This window comes from Hypanus sabinus, chromosome 9, assembly GCF_030144855.1.
Source record: "Hypanus sabinus isolate sHypSab1 chromosome 9, sHypSab1.hap1, whole genome shotgun sequence".
Classification (NCBI taxonomy): domain Eukaryota; kingdom Metazoa; phylum Chordata; class Chondrichthyes; order Myliobatiformes; family Dasyatidae; genus Hypanus; species Hypanus sabinus.
The window spans coordinates 135,747,924-135,770,180 of NC_082714.1; the positions used below are offsets into that span (position 1 = coordinate 135,747,924).

The 22,257-nt window shown below is 38.6% G+C and overlaps 1 protein-coding gene across 3 annotated transcripts in view; it reads left to right on the plus strand.

Moving 5' to 3' along the window:
• The window catches only part of slc2a4rg (SLC2A4 regulator), a 146,147-nt gene extending 128,643 nt beyond the window's left edge, over positions 1-17,504 (plus strand). For all 3 annotated transcript variants that reach the window (XM_059980637.1, XM_059980635.1, XM_059980636.1), the window contains exons 4-9: positions 1,530-1,768; positions 6,142-6,242; positions 8,236-8,497; positions 10,686-10,790; positions 12,994-13,109; positions 15,068-17,504. In XM_059980637.1, coding sequence (XP_059836620.1) covers positions 1,530-1,768; positions 6,142-6,242; positions 8,236-8,497; positions 10,686-10,790; positions 12,994-13,109; positions 15,068-15,179 — 935 coding nt within the window. In that variant the 3' untranslated portion in view covers positions 15,180-17,504. The remainder of the gene's footprint in view (positions 1-1,529; positions 1,769-6,141; positions 6,243-8,235; positions 8,498-10,685; positions 10,791-12,993; positions 13,110-15,067) is intronic.
• The last annotated feature ends 4,753 nt before the right edge of the window (positions 17,505-22,257 follow it).

Below are 22,257 nucleotides of genomic sequence, written 5' to 3' on the forward strand. Positions count from 1 at the left end.
CACTATTTAATCTTCCATGTTTCTGCAGTCTATTAGAATCTTCCTGCATGTCATTCTATTATTGTTTGTTAGTCATTCTATGTAATGTAATGGCTCCATCTGTCTAAGTAGACAATGATGCGCCCGGGGCACAGACCTGGCCGATGAATATTGAGATCCTGGGCTGCCCAGATATCAGGATCCCCCTCTCGGCCTCGCGGATGTAGTCCAAAGGAATGTAAAGCAGTACATTTGGCATCAGCTTGGCTGTAGGAGCTGCCGGGAGTTGACATGATATGTCATCCAACTGTCTTAGCGGCTCCACTCCGCATTCATGTAGTGTTTACTCCTTAGCCTTCTCTGCTCCCGAAGATACCCACAAGGCAGTGGGGTCCGTAACCCTGGATACGGGCCCATACCGGGTACTGTCAGCCGGAGACAGCTGAGCCTGGGACTTGTGTAAGGCAGGGTTCTCACACCCTGTAGTAGTGACATATGGAGCCACAACCTATTCTATATTTCTATATGTACCAAATCACCCACTTTGATGGTCTAAGATGGTATAAATCTAACCCTACCCACATTACATATCATTGTTTATCCTGAACAAGTCCATTGAGTTAAGAATGGCTTGGTTCTGCTTCACTTCTGTGTGTCTGAGGTGGCTGATGTATGTTTATATTGCAGAAATAAATTAAAGAAAGCCATTCAGCCCAGGGGATTTTGTCCCATTAATGATTAATCAGCTTGTGAAAACATATTCCTAGTTGCATTACTAAACTCTTCACCTCCCTCTAGTACACTTCCTCCCACAGTCCACACTCCTCCTCTATCAGCTTCCCACTTCTTCCACCTTTCACCTTCCCCACCCGACCACCTGGGTTCACCTGTCACCTGCCAGCTTCACTTCCGCCACCACTTTGTTCCAGATCCTTTCCCCCTTCCTTTCCAGTCCTGGTGAAGGATCTACGCTCAAAGTGTCAACTGTTTCTTCCTTTCCCTTGCCTAGCATGATGAGTTCCTCCAGCATCTTGTAGTTTATTTTCTTGTAAGCCATCAGTTTGATTTGGTAATGGTGTCCATTGCCAGAAGCTAATCTAACAAATGGTCATATCCAGATATACATTTTCCAGAGAGTCTTTTTAACGAAAGCATTAGTTTGAAAACAAAATAAACTCCCCATGGTCTTCAGGCATGTTGTATAGCATTACAGCTAGGGAGACATTCCATACTCCGCTAATGTCTCTTTCCTAAATTCCCAATTGGGGTGGGAAAGTTGCAGCTGGATTTATCTTTGTGTTTTTTTTTAAAGCACAGTTTTGAGAAGTCTACTAAATAACATTTTGGAATGATTAGTTGTCCACCTTGGCCACAGTAAAACACTATCTGACAACATCATATGGGATAGAAATAAGAGGATTTTCATTACTTTGCATTTATATCCTGATATACTTAATATTGTATGCAAATTTCAAATATTGCTTTTTATATTTGCAGTATTCTCTCCATATCCCATTAAAAATGTGGCATATTCTTTGTTTGCTTTCTAGATAACTGTAAAGTATCAAAGGAGGGGCCAACTTTATCCGTCAGCTACAGCAGCAGCACTACTAGTGGTAATTGGAGTTGGGACATTCCAAGTGACCACTCCAATCCATCTACACCTTCACCACCATTGCCAGCTGACGGCTCCAAACCCTTCCCATTGTCTGGACAGTCAGATGATGGCATTGATGAACCAGAGGCATCTCACTTCCTGTTTGAAGAACCTACTCCTAGGAAAAGAAAGGTTTGTTTTAATTTTTATTGGTGAATCACTGGTTAGTTTTGAGTCTGAAAGCCACATCATTGCTACCTACATTAACTGAGTCAACATTTTTTCCCCGGTGACTCGACATGGACATCAGGGTGGTTTTCTTCTTTCTTTTTTATTTATTCATTTACGGGATGTGGGTGACATCAGCTAAGCCAGCATTTATTGCCCATCCCTAATTGCCCTTGAGAAGGAGACTGCTTGAACCGTTGCAGTCCCTGAGGTGTAGGTACAAACAGTGCTGTGCATAACAGTGGAGGGAATTCCATAATTTTTGACCCAGTGACAGTGAAGGAATGGCGATTATGTTTCCAGGTCAGAATGGTGAGTGACTTGGGGGGGGGGGGATTTCCAAGTGGTGTTCCCAGGTATCTGCTGTTCTTGTCCTTGTAGATGGACATGGGCCTGGAAGGTGCTGCCTTAGGAACTTCTGTGTGTTGTCGCAGTGCATCTTGTAGACAGTACACACTGCTGCAACTGTTCATTGATGGTGAGGGATTGGATGCTTGTGGAAGGGGTACCAATCAGGTGGGCTGGATGGGGTCAAGCGTCTTGAGTGTTGATGGAGCTGCATTCATCCAGGCGAGTGGTGAGTATTCCATTACATTCCTGACCTGACCCTTGTAGATGGCAGATAGGCTTTGGGTAGTCAGGAGGCGAGTTACACGCTGCAGGATTCCTAACATTTGACCTGCTCTGGTAGCCACAGTGTTTATATGGCTAGACCAGTTTGAGCTCACTAATATTTTTTTCTCATTCTCTTAATAATGGTTTTGCAACCCTGGATAAATATTATATCTGCTCCAGTTCAGTTGATTTTGGATGCCTTTCATCAATCCCAATTTGTTACTTTGAGCGTGGAGGATATATTCATTTGGATAAAGAGGAATTCCAGTTGCTAGGGTTTCTTCACTCACTCTGCCTTCAAGGTTTCTGGGCTTGTACAACACAAAAACTTAAAGAAATGTAGATCATTACTGTCTCTCTTCCAGTTACAGTTCGCAATTGCTTAGAGCCCTGAGAGTTGCAAAATGTCCGTAGAATCTGTGGGAGTGAGAGATTAATTGAAAAGGAGCATCTTGGAAGATTTGTAGGATGGAGGGTGATAAAGAGGAAGTTATAATTGCATAACGAAGCAAGATGGGGTGCATTAGAGGGTTCTTTAGTCCAGTGTTGTGGTGGCTGCAGATTACCACTGTTGCAAAAGAGTATCTAAACACAAATGTGATGCTAGGAACGGGTGCAGAAATAAGGCAGAGAAAAATTATGATCTTATTTTGGGTTGGGATAAGTCAAATTGTGTACCAATCAGCAAATAAGATATCACTTGAAAATAGTATTTGGTCAAAGTGATTTTGTGCACAATATAGAAAGGCTATTCCTACATCAGCTGTGTTGTAGCGGGTAGAGTTCTGTCAGTGAATTTCCCATATATGGCAGTAATTTGTCAATAAGGCTGTGATTTTGTATTACATGATTTAATTGTCAAAATTCACAAATGTTGCACATTGTGTTACTGTTTTACTACAAAACTTTGATTTCTGATCGTTTTATAAAAATGGTATTTGATAAGCTTAAGTTGAGGTACTTTTGAAGTTGCACTTTTTAACGAGGCTGGCATACATTTAGAGACATGATAGATGTTACACTAACAAAGATCCATTGGCTCAAAATTTCTTAGACCTTTGATGTAATTTAGGAAACTGGAAGAAGTAGCTTAATGTGCCCTCCTGCATGAATAAAAGTAATTACTTTATTCATCTGCAAGGAATAGTAAATTATTTTAAATTATGCTAAGTTTTATTTGTGATGTACTGTCAGCTGCAGACTGATCTTTGCAATGTACATAATGTTGGTGTTTTAATATTATTCTGTTCTAGAACGTCACTGTAAATATTTTCCTCAGAGGTGCAACTTACTATTTGCCAGAATGCTTTCAGATAGACTAAGTGCAACTTCATCGAATTAGTAACATGTTTCTGACTGGATTTGAATATATGCGCAAGTAGAGCAATGGCAGAGCTTTGTTTTATCCGTCATGCATTTAAGAATGCCCATTGTTGCAAAATATCTCATAAACACCATGCATCATTTTAATTTAAAATGGAAACACTACACTTGGATGTATTCTAAAGTATGAAATTTAAATGAGGTTCTATTCTTGAAAAGATATGTAAGACAAGTTACTCTGTGATTTAAATTATTCTATTTTTGGGAAAGTTGAGATGCCACTTGGCAGAACTTGAGCTTTTTTTTCTCAATGTTATTATCATTTCCTAAACCAGCTACACAATTCTGTAGTGGCTAGAAAAATTTGATGGGAATTTCCGCTTGCTTTTGTTTACCTATTCCCATGCAATTTACAGTGCAGTTTTTCTATGTAAAATGTGCATCAGTAACTCCCTTAAAGCTTTTTTTAAAAGTTGGGTCTGAAGAATCTCTACATGTACACATTTTTTATGTGTGTTTTGTTTAGTTTTTCTCTGAAAGTTTAACTGTGAGCTAGCATTCTGGAATTGCTCCAGCAATTAATCTCTACAACGACCACAAAAGAGTCTTGTTCCGGAACAAACCTTGATCTCTTCTCAGTTGTTTTTTTTTGGTTGTCTTTCATTTTGTTTTACAACTCTTTTGTTTGCAAAGGGAGGAGACTTACTTTGCTTTTTCCAGGACTAGATTAATAAGGTCAGTATGGTCCAAATGCATTTTTCATTGCCATTTTAATTTAGTTTTTATTCAGCTTATTTTATATAAGTAAAGTTAAAACATTACAGCTTTGAACACTAAAGCATTGTAAGGATAAAAACTAGGATTTGTAAGGACTAGAGGTAAAAAAAAGAAAAAGAAACATTGAACAAAGGAAAGGCACTTTATTAAAATGGTAATGCTCAATATTTATTAACTTCAAATTGACACTTTGGGCAGAAGCCATGTCCAGATTTACTTTTGTTCACCGTTCAGCAATGTTGTGTTCTGGACCCAGTGCAAGTTAAGTAAGGTGCCATGTAATGCTTTCTCTTAAACACACACTTCTTCTTCTCATCCATTTTCCACAGTCCCCCACTTGGAGAATTCTAGATAGCCTCACAGTTTGCAAATACTCCCGTATAAGTTTGGTTTGAGAACGTTGGCAGGTGGAGTAGTATAAACTAATGTTTCCTCTTTTGCAGAATTCTGGCATGGGCTATTTCTATGTGTTGTCCAAATTTGGATGCACCTAAAGTTTTAAATATCTTTTTCAACTACTTGCAGCTGTTATGTGGGCTGAAGAAATAATAACCTTTTGTATGAATTAGTTGTTTGTAGAGTATCAGTCCTTTCCCTGCATTTCTGGAATCTGGCTTTCTTTAATATGTAGCGGTCCTTAAGGAAGGGTGTGTTTAAACAATCTGCACCAAGACAGAATTGGACTTGTTTCCCAGAGAGTAACATGAGCACTGTTTCCTAACACACTTGCTTTCTTCCAGTCCTATTATACAAATTCATAGGCTTTTGAATTTATTAACACCCATCTATTGAATAACTGTATTCCTCTAAGTTGAATAGTGTGACGGTGTGATAGTTAAGTTCAAGCTCAGTGGAGTTGCGGAATGGTGCTACTAAAGGTGTAAAAATTGAAAGTTACGAAAACAAGCCATTGTATCAAGTAGATTGCCTCGTATTTGGGAAGTAAGAAGTGAGGTAAGATTTTCCTTGAATTTAGTGTCAGTTTCAGGGCTATAAATTGAATTGGGCTCCATACTGGCCAAATGCCTCTGCCTTTCATACATGCCACCAGCCCTGGTCTTCATCATTATCCAGCTGGCAAAGCTGCATAGAATAGTATCTGGTGTCTGGACTGCAACTGTATGTGAATATTGACTTGCAAAATATATGTACAATACCACAGGAATTTCTAAAGATTGGAGGCTTATTTTCAATTGAGGGTGCTGATTGGTTCATTGAGCCTGCATAAAAGCCACTACCCTCATCTTGCCTCTCCAAATGTTAGAGAAAATCAGATTGGAAACCCACTGAAGTACTTAAATAAATAGATAGATAAATAAAAAAAAATCTTGAACTCTTTCCAGCAATAACACCACATAAAAAATATTCCTGATTGTGTTGTCAAAGTAAGAACTTCTGAAACAGGTTGAGCCTGGTTAAGCTTTTTTTTTATTTTTATTTTCTTGTAGGCTAACTTCTGTAAGACTGCACCACAAAGCCGTATCATTATTTTAACCATGATTCTCTGGCCAGTGACATTGTTTTGCTGCAAGTGAATGTTGCTGAACTTTCCAGTGGTCCTGGTTGGAATTTAGTACCAATGCTTTGTTCATTTAGCTCCTCCATCTGTTCCATTCTTGCAGAACTCCATGAAGGTCATGTTTAAATGTTTGTGGAAGAATTGTGGGAAAGTCCTAAGCACGTCATCAGGGATACAGAAACATGTACGCACACTCCACTTGGGGTAGGTTTGAATAATCCTTGTATAATTGAATCTTGTAATTGGGACTAGTAGCATTTTAAGATATTCTGAAGAGTGGTTCTTTATATCATTTGTCTTATAATTGTGAATATGTTGACATTAAGTTTCTGGTCTAGCAATCCAGATGTGGAGCTAATGCCCAGACACGTAATTGTATACACTCACTGGTCACTTTATTAAGTACAGCAGTATAACATAGTGTGGTTTTCTGCACACCACTGTTGTAACATGTGGTTATTTGAGTTGCTGTCACCTTCCTGTCATCTTGAACCAGTCTGGCCATTCTCCTTGGACCTCTCTCATCAACCAGCGTTTTCACCCATGCAGCTGTCACTCACAGGATGGTTTTTGTTTCTTGCACCATTCTCTGTAAACACTGGAGACTGTCCTGCATGAAAATCCCAAGAGATCATCAGTTTCTCAGATGCTCTGTTGGCACCATCTATCATTCCACCGTCAAAGTAACTTGAATCATATTTCTCCCCCATACTGATGTTTGATCTGAACAACAACTGAATCTTTTGACCATGTCTGCATGTTTTTATGCATTGAGTTGCTGTCACATGATTGGCTGATTAGCCATTTGCAGGAATGAGCTGGTGTACAGGTATACCTAATAAAGTGGCCATGGTGCGTATATAAACTGAGGAACTGAAGTTCACTTAATTAAATAAACGTGGAATAAATAGCTGGTATCAGTAATGGTGACCACAGTGTGACTGATATTTTCCTGAAACCCCATCTGGTTCATTGATGTTCTCTTTAAGGAAGGATATCTGCTATCTTTATGCAGTCTGGTCTTCATGTAAATTCAGACGCATAGCAATTTGGTTACTGCTTAATTTGTAGTGAAAGTCTTTCAGTTCTTCTAATCCAGAATACTAATCAAAAAGCCTTTTCTTCATAAAAAAAATAATGTTGAAAGAAAAATGTAGTGTAGGTTTGCTCAAAATACTCTAACTACTTATCCTGAATACAAAATAAGGCACATGGGAGGGGTGTGTTTTTATGCCGTTTTAAAGGGATAATATCTGCTGAAATGCTAGCACTTCCAGTTTATCCTTCTCTCTCCTGATTCATAAGAACAGGGAGATCAAGCTCATGTTGTGGAGTATTTGTAAATTGCTGGTGCGAGATCCTGAAAGATCAAGTACAAAAAATGTCCTCAGAAACTAATAATTGCATCTACTGTTGCATTGATGTTAAGTATTTCTGTAGTATTTTAAAATAAGTTGTCAATGTCCTAGAATGGTGGAATTGGACAAGGTACCACATTACCTCTGAACCTTTTAATATAGAAGGATTTACATTTCATTTGCATATTTAACATCAGTCCTGGTCTGTGCTTGTGTTAAAAGAATGAGTCTTGATCAGTTTTGTCTTGTAGCCAATGTTACCATCATTTACAGTTGGCATGTTTTGATAACTTATTTTTGGAGTCATCTTTAATTTTAGTCAAGCGTTTCATAAGAAACAGGAGGGAAATCAAGTTGCCAAAATGAAAACTGAATTTGTGATTAAAGATTTTGAGGAATTATTTGAACATAGCAAGATGTAAAATATGAAAAGAGCTATTGGCTGGGTTGGGAGGGAGTAGGAATGGAAAGGTGGAATTCTACCAGGGTGAGAGAAGGATTTAAGAGGGGTGCAGGTACTTGACTGTGCATCAGCAGGTATAATGTGGAAGGGTGAGCAGAATTTAATGTAATTCAGGACACAGCAGGCTTTTAAAGTTGCATGGACGTACAAGATGAAATGTGTGGCTAGAAGTATTGTGGGGGGGGAAAGAAACTTGTTCCTTCAAGTCCTTTATTTCTTGTAGAATTAGGACATTGTCTAGAAAACTGAAACTTGCAAATCTCTGCAGCATGGTAGGTTGGTTTTGTAATCAACAATTAATAACTCATCAATTGAGAATATCCTGTTTTAAGCAAACGTTATGACAAAGGGTGTAAGAATGCATATCTCGTTGCAGGCATAATGGTGACTCTGACCACTGTGACGGTGAAGAGGATTTCTACTACTCTGAGATTGATGTAGATGTTGATTCATTGACGGACGGTTTGAGTAGTCTTACACCAATGTCTCCAACTGCCACAATGCCACCTGTTTTTCCAACCCCGGATTCTGGATCTTCAAATCCAGTTTTGGTGAAGAGTGAAGAAAAGTTAGTGACTCCTTTGAGTCGTTCAGCCCCGACCAACTTGTATCATGTACGCACTGACCATGCTTATCAGGTAAACTATGAGAAATGGTGATTATGTTAAGCTCTCCTGGTCATCCTCGCTGTTGTGTTATCTGGCTCAAAGCTACTGATTCAGCTCCTTTAGTTGGGCTTTGGTGGCTCGTTTCTAATTTACTAACCCTTATTTCAAAAATGAATAATTTTTTTAAAGATCTCTATTTCTAATGAGCTTAATTTTGCCTTAAACCTGCTTGAGAAAGAATACTTGTCAAATTAGAAGGCATTTTTTCAGGCAGTATCAGTCAAAATTGTAATAATTAGTGTTGTAGACATGTACTCAATACTTGCTGATTCCCACTCCCCACTTAAAATGTATAGTGCAATAATCATTGACTGTTAGACAGCAGAAATGAGCAGATCTCCACATGAATCTTCCAGTTTTATCACATATTTCTGTCTGTTCTTGACATTCAGTCTTATAATAAGACAAACCAGTTACCTTTAAAAAGAATGTATGGACTCTTACTGGTAGTTTCTGACTGAGACCATCTCTTTAAGTTGCTTAGTTTACAGTATCTATTACAATTTTTTTTAAGTTTAAAATTTGCAATCAATCCAACAGGAAAGTTTCTTAAAAATTTCAAGTTATAACCAGAGTCTGTCTTTTCATAGGTTCTTGTTTGAGATGCACTGCTTACTCTCTCTGGCATGCTCACATTTAATCATTAGTCACACTCATTCATAATCTCCATTCTTTGCCTAGATGAGTATATTTTTTCTGAAAATGAATTGCATTTAATTTTGAAAATTGGGTTTGCAGCACCTGGAAATTAGCAGAGACTAATGTTTAAACAACTTCCTGAATTACAATTTGAGGGCCACAGAATTTTGGATATATCACACTGGACATTAACACTAAACAATGAAACTATATTTGCAGATTGCTATTTCGAATTTGGACAAACTGAAATCATTTTGTGTTCAGGAAGACTACATTACCGTGCAAAAGTCTTAGCCACATACTGTACATATAGATAGGATGCCTAAGAGTTTTGCACAGTACTGTATATTTCCAGTTACCAAATAACACTTGATACTACTGAGCTAATACTGAGCTAAGTACTCTTTTTACAGTACATATTAAAAAACCTATGTTACAGTAAGTATAGACTACATAAAAATGAAAATAGGGTGGGAAAGAGGGGATCCCTCTTTTTCAGCCAACAACCTATCTCTGAATGTGAACAAAACAAAAGAGATGGTTGTTGACTTCAGGAGGGCATGGAGCAACCACTCCCCGCTGAACATCGACGGCTCCTCGGTAGAGATCGTAAAGAGCACCAAATTTCTTGGTGTTCACCTGACGGAGAATCTCACCTGGTCTCTCAACACCAGCTCCGTAGCAAAGAAAGCCCAGCAGCGTCTCTACTTTTTGCGAAGGCTGAGGAAAGTCCATCTCCCACCCCCCATCCTCATCACATTCTGCAGAGGTTGTATTGAGAGCATCCTGAGCAGCTGCATCACTGCCTGGTTCGGAAATTGCACCATCTGGGATTGCAAGACCCTGCAGCAGATACTGAGGTCAGCTGAGAAGATCATCGGGGTCCCTCTTCCTGCCATCATGGACATTTACACTACATGCTGCATCCGCAAAGGAAACAGCATTATGAAGGACCCCATGCACCCCTCAAACAAACTGTTCTCCCTCCTGCTGTCTGGGAAAAGGCTCCGTAGCATTCGGGCTCTCACGACCAGACTATGTAACAGTTTCTTCCCCCAAGCTATCAAACTCCTCAATACCCGAAGCCTGGACTGACACCTTGCCCTACTGTCCTGTTTATTATTTATTGTAATGTCTGCACTGTTTTTGTGCACTTTATGCAGTCCAGTGTAGGTTTGTAGCCTAGTGTAGCTTTCTCTGTTTTTTTATTACGTAGTTCAGTCTAGTTTTTGTACTGTGTCATGTAACACCATGGTCCTGGAAAATGTCTCATTTTTACTATGCACTGTACCAGCAGTTATGGTCGAAATGACAGTAAAAGTTGACTTGACTTGTTGGTCAGGGTGGAAAGTAGATTGAATTTTGAAGCAAGTAGAAATGAAAGGATATTGCTGTGTTTAATCTTGAGAAATAGGAGAAAGTCTGCAGCTGGACTGCTGAGAAAAGTTTGTACATCTTCAGTTAACTTTTGTTTTGCCTTTCTATTCCTGCAGTCATGCATTTATTTTCTATTTTATAGGCTACAGCACCTGTGAGCATCCCTGTATCATCCAAGTTCGTGCCAGATGCTTCTGGGCTGAGCATATCGTTGCAATCTCCACCTATAATTTTTAAAGGTTCACAGGCAAGTAGTACACGATCTAATTAGCTCATTGTTGCTTAGAAGCACAGTGTAACACATCCTATAAGAAAATCACAATGTAGCAAACTGTTGTACAACATAACTCTTGCCTTCAAATGGCATCACCTTTGCCTCCTTGTGAAAATGTTTTAAAGAACTCATTTTGAATCGGCCCCATACATAGATGGTGTTGGAGGAACAAAACTAAAATACGACCGACCTGCATTTGGTTGCAGGTCATTGGGAGTAAAGCCGTGCCCAAGGCTGAATTAGCCATGGTGTTATTCAGTGGCAGAAAAGGGTTGAGGAGACACGTGGCCTATTTCTGTTGATAACGTTCCAGTGTTCTGAACGTGGATTTAGTACATAGGGCTCCATTTAAGGAACTTTATGTACAACGTTCCATTTTAGGCATACCTCAACTGTTTTAAGAGCCTTGCTGATAACTTGATACAGGAAACCAGGGAGGTTGTAAGCTCCAAAAGTTGGAAGTGTTAAGATTTGATCAGAGGTTAAATTCCATAAAAATAAACTGAGCCTGCCTACTTTCTGGTTTGAGGGATGGCCAGCCAGTCCACGTGGATGAAGTGGTTCTTTGTGACAAATGTAATAGGCCTGCATGTTTTAATTGAATTGAGTTCACACTTAACCACAGATATGCCAGTTTTTCAAGGCTTTGTGGAATCTGGCAACTAAAGGTAGGTCTGAAGTGGCAAGTGCCTTTATGGGATATACACCTGGATGACCAGTGCTTCTTGCAGTCCAATTGAGCTTGATCTGACTTCCCTCCTCAAACAATTTGCTTTCAGCGTAACTTCCCCACACCCTATACACCTCATTCACACCTCTACCTGAGCCCTAACACACGACCTCTCACTTGATTGTACCCTTCTCAACCTTAAATAAACTTAATAGCCCAGCTTCCCCAACTCTCGGTTAGAGATTTACAAAGATCCGCAGCCTTAGTCTCTTAACTTCTAATCCTGAGACTCTTGTTTACCTAGTCTCATTGGCATCTGCCCAAATCTTGCGGACCTATCAACGAAGCTGTGTGAGGGTAGGAATGTGTGGCTTGTTCTTTTGGCCACAGTTTATATATGATCAATGATAATTAATCTCCTCCTTCCCAAGATGTTGATTATGGCAGCTTCTGGGATGGCATTGTCAAGCGATATTGGTTAAAATTCACACTGCTGGAGACTGACACTGTATTATGTACCACTATTAGCCTAAACCTCTATTACCTTGCTGCATGCTCTTCAACTTCTCCACCTTGCAAAGTAACAGCCATAACTCTCAATTAGATTAAAATCCTGCAGGTGGTGTCTATTAATTTTTAAATGTTTATGCCTTTTGCTGCATTTTGCTTTGTAAATTTTTAGATTTTCTTGGCCACTGCTGTGTATTTGCTAGATTTTTGCCAATACTTTGCTGCAGGATTTTACAATGATTTACAATAGAGTACACTGAGGGAATTATCAATGTAAAATGATAATTATAAAAAGGTACATTGACTTAATGCCTTTCATGAAGTTCCTCATAGCCACTGAATGCTATTTGTAGTCGCTACTTATGGAGCCAACCAAACTGACAACTTTGCCAAGCGAAAGATGCTCTGTGTATAATCTTGATTTTTAACGTCTTGTACGGAAGGCCTTTGAATGCAGTAATTTTTCACTACTTGAATGAAGTACCTGGCCAGGCTGCACAGAGCATTCCAGAATGAGATTTGTGTTCAGGATGCTGAGATGTAATGGCATCTGAGTCATGTCCTCCCTTTGAGTAAAGTTTCAATTTGTCCAATGCCCTTAGCAGGCTAGGAAGACTAAGTAGCACTAACTTCTGAGCAGTGAGGCCAATATTAAGTCTGGAGTATGTTAACTGTTTGAAATAAGCTCAGACATTATTGTTTAAAACCTGAAAAATATGTCCAGTGGGAAGGGACAGTTAACAAGCATCAGGTGCATTCCAGGTTAAATTCTCCTGTGAACTGAGCTACAACAAATCTTCAATCAAATGTATACTTTTTTAAATAAAGTTTGGGAATACACAGCTTGTTGCTTAGAAAGCGTAGAAATGGACAATATTTCAGATGTTTCTCTTTCCTATTTAGTTTCTGATTCTCATTTGCAGTGTTTTGCTACATAGATTTAGGTGTTACACTGTGGAAATCCAGAATTTCATGTGAATGTCTGGTTATCTTTAGGGTCCTTTAACACAAATTCGTCCAGTAAGTATTGTGGAAAAGCGACAGATTTCTCATCCATCCTTAAAGGTACATACTTCTCTCGTATCACCACCGAAACCAGGGACAGGAACAAGGTACTATTTTATGTTGCATATTTTAAACTGGTGTAATGCATTTGATTTTATGCATGATAATAACCAAAGTACATTGTTAGCATATAAATTGTACATGCTATCTTCACAAAGTACTTTGCATCATTAACATTAAATAAATATTCTTTTTAGACCTAGCTGCAATAAAGCAAGATTGCATCCATGAAAAGAAAATCATTAGAAACTATCTGAACTATTAGTAAGTTTGGTATTGACTCTGATCAAATTGTTCGAAGTGCTGTAGAGAAGTTATAAAAATGAAAATTCACAAGTGAATGGTCATTCGACCCATCCGGCCTGTGGTGGAATTTTGAAAGGACTTTCTAGTAGGTGCTAGTCTTGTTTGCCTTACCCCACCAAAATAAAATTGTTCATAGTTGAATGCTTATGATTTATAAGCATATAATGTCAGAGGCAGTTCTTTCAGTTGTTTGAAGATTAATGTTCCACAGGTTTTTAATGATTCTAATTTTTCAGAGGAGTACTGAAGCCATATTGTTATTTATGTCACAGTGTAAACATTGCTGTGTTTCTCAGTAGAGGCACTATATGCTTTAAAAGTGTACAATTTAACAAGGTAGCAAATATGTCAATGTCCTTCTGACGGTAGATTACAATTGTCTGGTTTGCATCTCTGCTCCCTCCAATCACCTCACTCTCCACCAAGCACCATTTTCTTTATTTAGAAATATGGCAAATTGAAGTGTTCAGCAACTTTGGAACTTCAGTCTTTGAGGGAACAGAGTGTGTTGATTGGATGAGTATACCACATCAAAGTATAACTACACTGCATTATCAACAAGGTTAAGTCAACCTACACCTTATTAAGTCTTTGACTAAACTAATAAGAGCAGAATGTGCCTATTGTTTTGAAGACAGTGAAAAGTGTATTTTTGGGATGAATGAATTCCTAAGATACAGCTTAACAATTGAGAAGCATTGTTTTTGCAGTTGTTTATTTCACACAGAGCATTTTGAAATAGGCTTGGAATTTCCAATGACTTGTTATGCCCTACAAATTACCATCAGAGTCAAATCCAATTTGGTTTCCTTGAGTGTCATTGGTTATTTTGAAATGGTAAGTATGCTTAAGAGAGGAAATATTAGGAACCAGCTCTCACTTTTTTTTTATATAGTGGGTTGATAAGTGAATATTTTTCAAAATTCCCCCTTGTGAAGACAGTTCTTGGAAATCTTTATTCTTGTTCACCCATTAGCCAACCAGAATGCAGAGGACTAGGTAATTTCCCTTTCATTCATCTTACTAACCACACCACTGTTAGTGCAGATTCATTTTATTTATTTAACTTGGGTCTGAACATCCTCACTTTTGTTGGTGAAAATGCCACATTATTAATGGGAAAAGTTAACACCTTTACATTGTTCTCTAAGTAAATTGATGCTTTTCTGCTTTCCTCCAACGTAAATGACAAAGTTTAGAGGAAAGTAGTTTCACTCAGTCAAGTAGAGCTGGTTCAAAACTTACTGCCCAAGTAGTGATAGAGGCAAAAAATTCCCACCATATTATAAAATTACCTGGATGAACACTTGGACCAAGAGCTGAGAGGTTAAAGAAGCCTAAAGTCCACTTTTAGTTATGAAGGGTTGAATGGCCTCTCTACAATAGTTCAAAGTAAACTTATTATCAGAGTACATATATGTCAACATACGCAACTCTTGAGATTCATTTTCTTGCAGGCATACTCTATAAATCCATAATAGAATAATAACCATAATGGAATCAATGTAAAACTGCACCAACCTGGGTGTTTAATCAATGTGCAAAAGACACAAACTGTGCAAATATAAGAAGAAAGAAAAAATAGCAATAAATATATTATTTGATATTGATAGCTATTTCCATAACTTTTGAATTCATTCAGTGATATCTTGTTGTAAGTAGTGGCTGCATTCACAAATTTGCATGCGTCTCCTTTCAGGAAGCCCAGAGGTGAAGGAAAGAAATGCCGAAAAGTTTATGGAATGGAAAACCGGGATATGTGGTGCACTGCCTGCCGCTGGAAGAAGGCCTGCCAGCGGTTTGTTGACTGAATTAATGGCACTTTCTGTATTTTGTACACTCTAAGATCTGACTGCACGCTGTTTCCTGAACGATCAATTATAATAAGGAAAAAAGCTAAAATATGTTTAAAAGCAGGGAATGCTTGAAGCATGATTCTGTCACGTGAAGCACTTCTAATTATGTGTGAATACAATCAAAAGAAATTTTAACTATTTTAAAAGTACATATTGACTTTTTTTTGTTTTTCTTTGAACTTGCTGTGTTTTTTTTGTGGCACTTGAATCAGCTGACAATTTTGCTAGGATGTTTTTCAATACTAAATCCTTGCCACTTTGTTGAAATTCCTAAAGTGGTTTTTTGACTGGCATGTTTGCACTCTGATCTCAGTTCATTTTAGCCCCTCTAATTTTAGGGAAAAAAAGACACCTTTAATCTTGAAGAATTGGCTCTTCATTCTCTGCAGAACCACGGGTTTCTCATGAGACATTGTTTCAGGAAACACATGCAGATTATTTCAAAAATTATTTTTTGTAGAGCTTTGCTTTTCTGCATTAAAATGTAAATTTTATAGTTTTGATTATTGATAGTAAAAAAAAAACTAAATTTTAATTGTTTTTACTGTGGAAACACATTACTGTCAAGTTTTTTTTAATTTTGATAAAGAAAAATTTGGCTGGTAATTTGAAAGTTAAAGTAGGGTCAGATCTAGCTGGAAAATTTCAGGATGTGCACCAGGCTGTACTGCACAATGAATAATTTGAGAAACACAGATTGACAAACGTGCAACGTTATAGAGTTGAGGAAGTACAGTATATAAGGTGTAAATGTCTCTTCACTGTAAAATAAGACTTGTAGCATAGCCTTAGTTAAGTTTTTGAGAAAAGAGAAGAATCTGATGGAAGTGGTTTTATATTTGATCCATTTTCATGAATGTATGACAACCGTCCTTTCACAGTGTTTAGTCTGTTCTTTAGCGCTGGTTGCCATTACAGTTTTCTTTTACTTTAAGCTATTATGCAAGTGTATCTGCTCACTGCTGCAGTTTTCTTTTGTTTCTTGATTGGTTACTTTTTAATGACTGTGACCAACAGAGAATGCTGCACCTTTTAGTACCAGGATATTAAGCTAAATTCAATCCAGTTTATCACCAGATGCATCTCATCTTCAGGCATACATTTAACAGTAGGTGAAACCGGCAGCTTAAAAATTAAAATAGATTGAATATACAGGGTTTATGATTGCTTTCCATCCAGTTAGTCACTGGCCAGTAAGATGATTAATGAAGTTTCTGAACACATTCAAATAATGGGCAGTTTAATGATGGGTACTACCAAAAAAATTGATTAACTTGCATTGCAAAAATGATGCTTTGTATTTTCAGATCATTAAAATTCTCAAGTGAAGTTACGTTTAAGCTGTACTGGCACACTGGCCCTTTTAATAATTCACAGCCCCTATGAACCATTTGTTTCTTTAATTAGAGAGGAAAACAAGCACGTCTCAGATTGATCAGTGTTCATTTGTACTAGTTTAGAAATAACATACCAAAGTCAGTCTCTCCACAACCAGTTTGATATGCTGTAATCTCAGGATTTTAATGTTTATAACTGTAAAATGAAAAGCAGAGACTCTAATATTTTTAATTATATACTAGATTTTTTTTATAAAAGGGCTTACCTGTAAAATAGATGTTGCATAAACAGCTCTAAACTGGTCTTTGACCACAACTGGTGACATAAGCAAATGAATGTAAACTGCTAACTTTTGCAGCTTTCATTACATCAGTTTGTTCTTTGCATATTAGGGAAAAAAAGGTCAATGGTTAATTTTCCATATGTCATTCTGCAAAGGAAACTGTGACCCACAACAAAGCTTGTTTTATTGCCAAATGTATTGGTATTGCATAATTGTGGCAGTAGACATTCCAAGAGAGAACTTTATTTCTGCTTTGAAGACAATGTGTATTACCAGCAGTTGTAACACCTTTGGTTTCAGAACTTAATCATTGAACAGGTGAAGAAATCAAAATCCTTTAGGGGGAAAATGCACTTTTTGTATGAAAAAAAGTTATGGATGATGTGTATAATGTGCTTTTTTATTATGTCATAGAGGTGCAGCATTTGTTTTCCTTTACTGTGTTTCAGTGGAGATGTAAAATTCTCATGGTTTTACAAAGGAACATAATTACTAAGTTAACCAGAAATGGAAGGACCTCTTATTTCTGTACATACACCTGTAATGCTGTGCCGTGTTTTACATGAACAGCAATGCCTACTGCTGAGGTTTACGTGCCAATGTAATTCTGGGTTTCATATTTTTTTAAAAAATGCAAGAAATAAAGATCCTCAGAACCAGCTTTGTCTAAATAGTATTGCATTTTAGGGAAAACATGTTATCAGCAGATGTTGTCATAATCGACAACTGGGCTTTATACTGTCATGCTTAACAACATAATTATTACTTTTCAGATGATTTGAAGCAATGTAAAGCTGACTCTCGGTCACTGAATTTATTATTGATCTGACTCCTGAACTTAAAGCAATGATTTAAGATTCCCCCTAAGATGCAGGGCTGCAGCATCTAACCTTAATCTTGTGTGGAAATACAACTCCCATTTCTCAGCTGAAACAAATTAGCAACTCACCTGCTTGTGCAGTACACTTAACATATTGCAGCTGAAGGTGGAGCTGTGTCAGCGCAGTACACTTAGTGCTGCTTGTATCAAAGCCAAGCAGTATAAATGAGGTATTGTTTAGCTGGAATGTTCACTGTAATTACTAATCCCTGACGAGCAGTAAAAAAAATATAAACGCAACCACAAACCTCAAATGTTTCTGCCAAAAGCAGACCAGGAACATGGTCCTGATCAGAGATTATATTAATGACATTTGATCTCCACATTCTGTGTATTTTACAAGAGCTAAGCAAAAATCCTCAAGTTATAGTTCAGTTGCAAGATTTTATTTTAATGACTAACCATATGTTTATATGCCAGGATATGGTAAAGCAGTAATAGACTGTTCACATTTTACAAGAATAATTGTGTCATTAATGGAGACATCAGTACTGATGAAAATACACAATTCTTATGGGTCTTTGCTGGATTTATAAATTCTATTCCCATCTTAAAAATTTAACTTGTTAGCAAGACAAGGTAAAGGAAGCATTCATGAGCTGACACGTCTTATTTCAATATATTTCACTACTTCTTTCACCATGAAGTGTTTTACAATCAAATAATTTTCTTCTTAATGAGATATGGAACTGAATTGTTGAGCACCTTGTTGTGGGATACGGTATTGCCAAGATAAGGAATTCATTATTGGATGCCAATTCATTCAGTTTCTCCTTATAACATGAGCCCTTCAGTCCTTTTAACATTCTTAGACCTTTTCTGCACCCTTTCCAGCTGAAGGGCATCCTTTCTAGAGCTAGTTGACCAGAACTACAGTATTCCAAGTATGGTCATGTACAGCTGTAACATGATGTCCCGACTCTGGTGCTCACTGTCCTGAATGAAGGCAAGCAGACGAACACCACTACCACCCTGTCTAACAGTGTCCCTACTTTCAGGAGCTAGCGGATCTATCAGTGTACAATAAGCCAAATAACAGGCTGTTTACCTTTCTGATGGCAAGTTGTTTTAACATTTTACATTGTGAGAATCAACTTGGTTTACCTTTAAATACTTCTGCTCTGTTAGGTCAGACTTTTTTTAATAAAATCTGGGACAGCAGTGTGTTGCAGCTGGTGGAGCTGCTGCCTGAGTTTAATTCCTGGCCTCTGGTACTGCATGGAACTCGCATGTTCCTGAAACTCTGTGGGTTTCTCCCATTCCAAAGCAGTGCAGATTGGTGGGTGTGGTGAACTACATATACCTGTCTGGACACGCCCCCTGCTGACTGCTCCTGTGGCATCTCCCACAGACCCCTGTATAAAGGCGATTGGAAGCACCGCTCCTCCCTCAGTCTCCAGGATGTTGTGTGATGGTCTCTTGCTGCTGACAGTGCTTTCTTCCAGCGAATAAAAGCCTATTTCGCCTCACGTCTCCGAGAGTTATTGATGGTGCATCAGTAGGCTAATGGGCCTCTGAATTGCTCTTGGTCTGTTGGCTAGTTTTAGAATCGGGGTGGAGGGGAGTTGATAGGAATGTGGAGAAAATTAAATGGAGTAAGTGTAATTGATATTTGTGGTCAGCACAGTGGGGAGCAATGATAAAACACTAATCAGACCAAACTGCCTCTTTGGAAAGAGAGAAAGTTCAACATTTATAGCCACCCCCTTCATCAGAACTGAAATAGAAAACAAGTCTTATCTAAAATTGCTGAGAGTATGGGGGGACAGACTAGATAGAACAAAGAGAAACTCTGTGATTCAGTGAGGATGAGTTGGTGTAGAGCAGCGTATTAATTAATCTGGTTGATGGATTAATGAGGGACAAAAATAGGACATGTGAAGCAGGTCAGGTCATGCCAGGAGGGAACATCTGATAAGTGACAAAACAGAGCGAGTTACCGGAAGCTATTGAATTAGGTATTAATTCCCAAGGCTCCAACATGCCCAGAAGGTAGATGAGATGCTGTTCCTTAAAATTGCTTTTGACCTCATTGCTTCAGTACAGGAGGCTACAGATGAGTCTGAATGGAAAGGAGATGGGGAACTCACCGAAGTAAGTTTGAGAAACAATGTGTAATCAATTCAGACATTTGTAGCCATCTTAACTCTATTTAATTCAACTGTCAGTTTACGTCCTTGTGCGTTGTCAGGACTTCCCCATTCTGCTGTGAGTCAGTGATATGGAGTCAGTTTTCCTCTCTCAGAATAGCCTGATACATTTGGCATTCCCTACAACCCTACACTTTACAGTCTTTGTTGTCTCTGACCTGAGCATCTCAAAGCTCACCCTCTACAACTAAAACACCAACTTGCTTTCTCTCCATTCTCATGAAAGACTTCAATCTAAAATGTTTCCTGTTTTTCTTTCTGAAGATGGTACTTGAATTGCCTTGGGTTTTTCAGGATGGGAGCTGTAGGTCTTCAGTCTCAAGGCTGAGCTACACAGATTTTAAATTGCTTGAGAGATACAGGATCAGTCATGGATGTAGATAGGAGGTTCAATATGCCCAGTGCAGCTTCTGTTTTTTAAGTTTTCTGTTCTAATAATTACTGTATGCATTTGTCACCGTCCAAAACACCAACCTTAAAAAACCTGGATGTAACAGCTGTACTGGATTATCAAAAACAAAATGAATACCTGCTCCAGAAATAACAGTAAGTCCTTGTTGACTAGTGTTAGATCAAGTCACCCTTGTATATTATCCACCCATGCATGTTCCTAGGGCAGAAGTCAAATGGAGTTGTTTCCACTTCGGTAAGACAGGATCTACAACCTGATGGTTTATTTGGACGTTCCGCCTTTCCTTCATTCCACCTTAAGTAATTAGAAGCAAAATATACTATGATTTTTTTTACATTGATCCTTCTGTCAAATGGTGCAATGCTGAAAGGGGTTGAACAGTTAATTTATGGAAATAAAAGATGTAGTTTATTGATGGAGGGGCTACAGCACTACCTTGGCTATTTGGATGGAGGAAGTAATGGGATGCAAAGTCAGCATAAAGGTTAACTGAAGTTTCTGGATAGAACACTTGCTCATAAATGTCCCGGAGAGGAATTCAAGTAAGAGTAATGGTTCATTCATGAATGGAGACCAGAGACAGCATTCATCTATAATTGTAGCACGTGAAAGGTATGGAACAATTCTGTTTAAAAAGTGTTCCATGGCAGCTTGCTGCTGTAACACTCACCTCTAAGACTGGAACCTTAGAGAGCTGTAACACATTATCCATGCAGTTTACTTCTGGCTGCTACATCGGCAATTGCATTAATACTCAATCCTCTTCTACCTTTCAATTAGAAGAATAATTTTGCCACAGAAACTTTCTTTAACCTTTCCATGATCCAACTTTTAGCTACTCACCTTGCCTCATGCTCATTTCACTTTAAAAGCAAACCAGGTTCCCATCCTGTATTTGAGCCTTTGATGGCTGATGAGCATGTTTTCACTAATATTCTGGGCTCACAGAGTACCACACAATTTCTGCTGAGAGATGGTTGATTGACCATTAACAAATGGATTTATAAAGTTAATCACGTCCAGTGATGAACATTGGGAATTGGAATTCAGTGCTTGGATCTGCTTTGTGTTCTTTTGATTTTGTTCATCATTATATGTGCAAATTTACTTCTCATTTCAATCATATTGTAAGAGTACACTTTCAGTTTGACTTGCAACAAATGAAATGCAGTGGTGTATTCATAGATCTGCTGGAAATTGGGAGACCAGTGTTGACATCCATTATACAATGGCAAATTGGCCTTGCTGCTCCACTTAACATGTTAATGACGCACACAGAACCTGCTGTTTAACCTGTGCCAGGCCATACTTCCCGTGTTAATATTCGCATAGGCCAGGTCTTACGGACACTGCTATCTGTAAAGAGCATGCTTGTATCGGGAGTTCCTCTGGAACTTCCATAGGTTTTGTTGGTCCTTCCAATGTGCTTAAGATTTCTATAGCCAAGGGTGGTAATGGGGACAAGCTCCCAGTACCTAGTAATTACTCCCAAGGGCATGCACTTCAAATAGCCTCTGACAACCAAGTCCAGCTCCTGGCCTTCACATATGGCTTAGCTACTAAGCCCAGCTTAGACTGGAGAATTCTACAGACTGCAGAAGGGGCAAAGGCAGGTTACAGTCACTTCAGGCAGATACAGCTCATCAGTCGTGGTTGGCAGCTGATACAGGAAAAGGAAAGCTCTGATCTCAAACCTCCGCTGCCTTGCGGCTGTACCCTCTAATGGGGAAGGCTTTGGGAGTAAACCCCAAGGGGGGAAACCCAGAGCTGGAGTCCCTAAGGCAGTCCCACATGGAGTTCAACGTAGTCTGGCCACTCCTACGACTCTGCTAGTACCAAACTGTATTAGGGGGCTAATGCGCCAGCCTAAATTGGCAGGAGGTGGCGGGTAGGGCAGCCTTGACCAAGAGTGATTATCCTGCTGGAGTTTTGGTAATGCATAATCATGTACCCAATGAATACAAATTGTT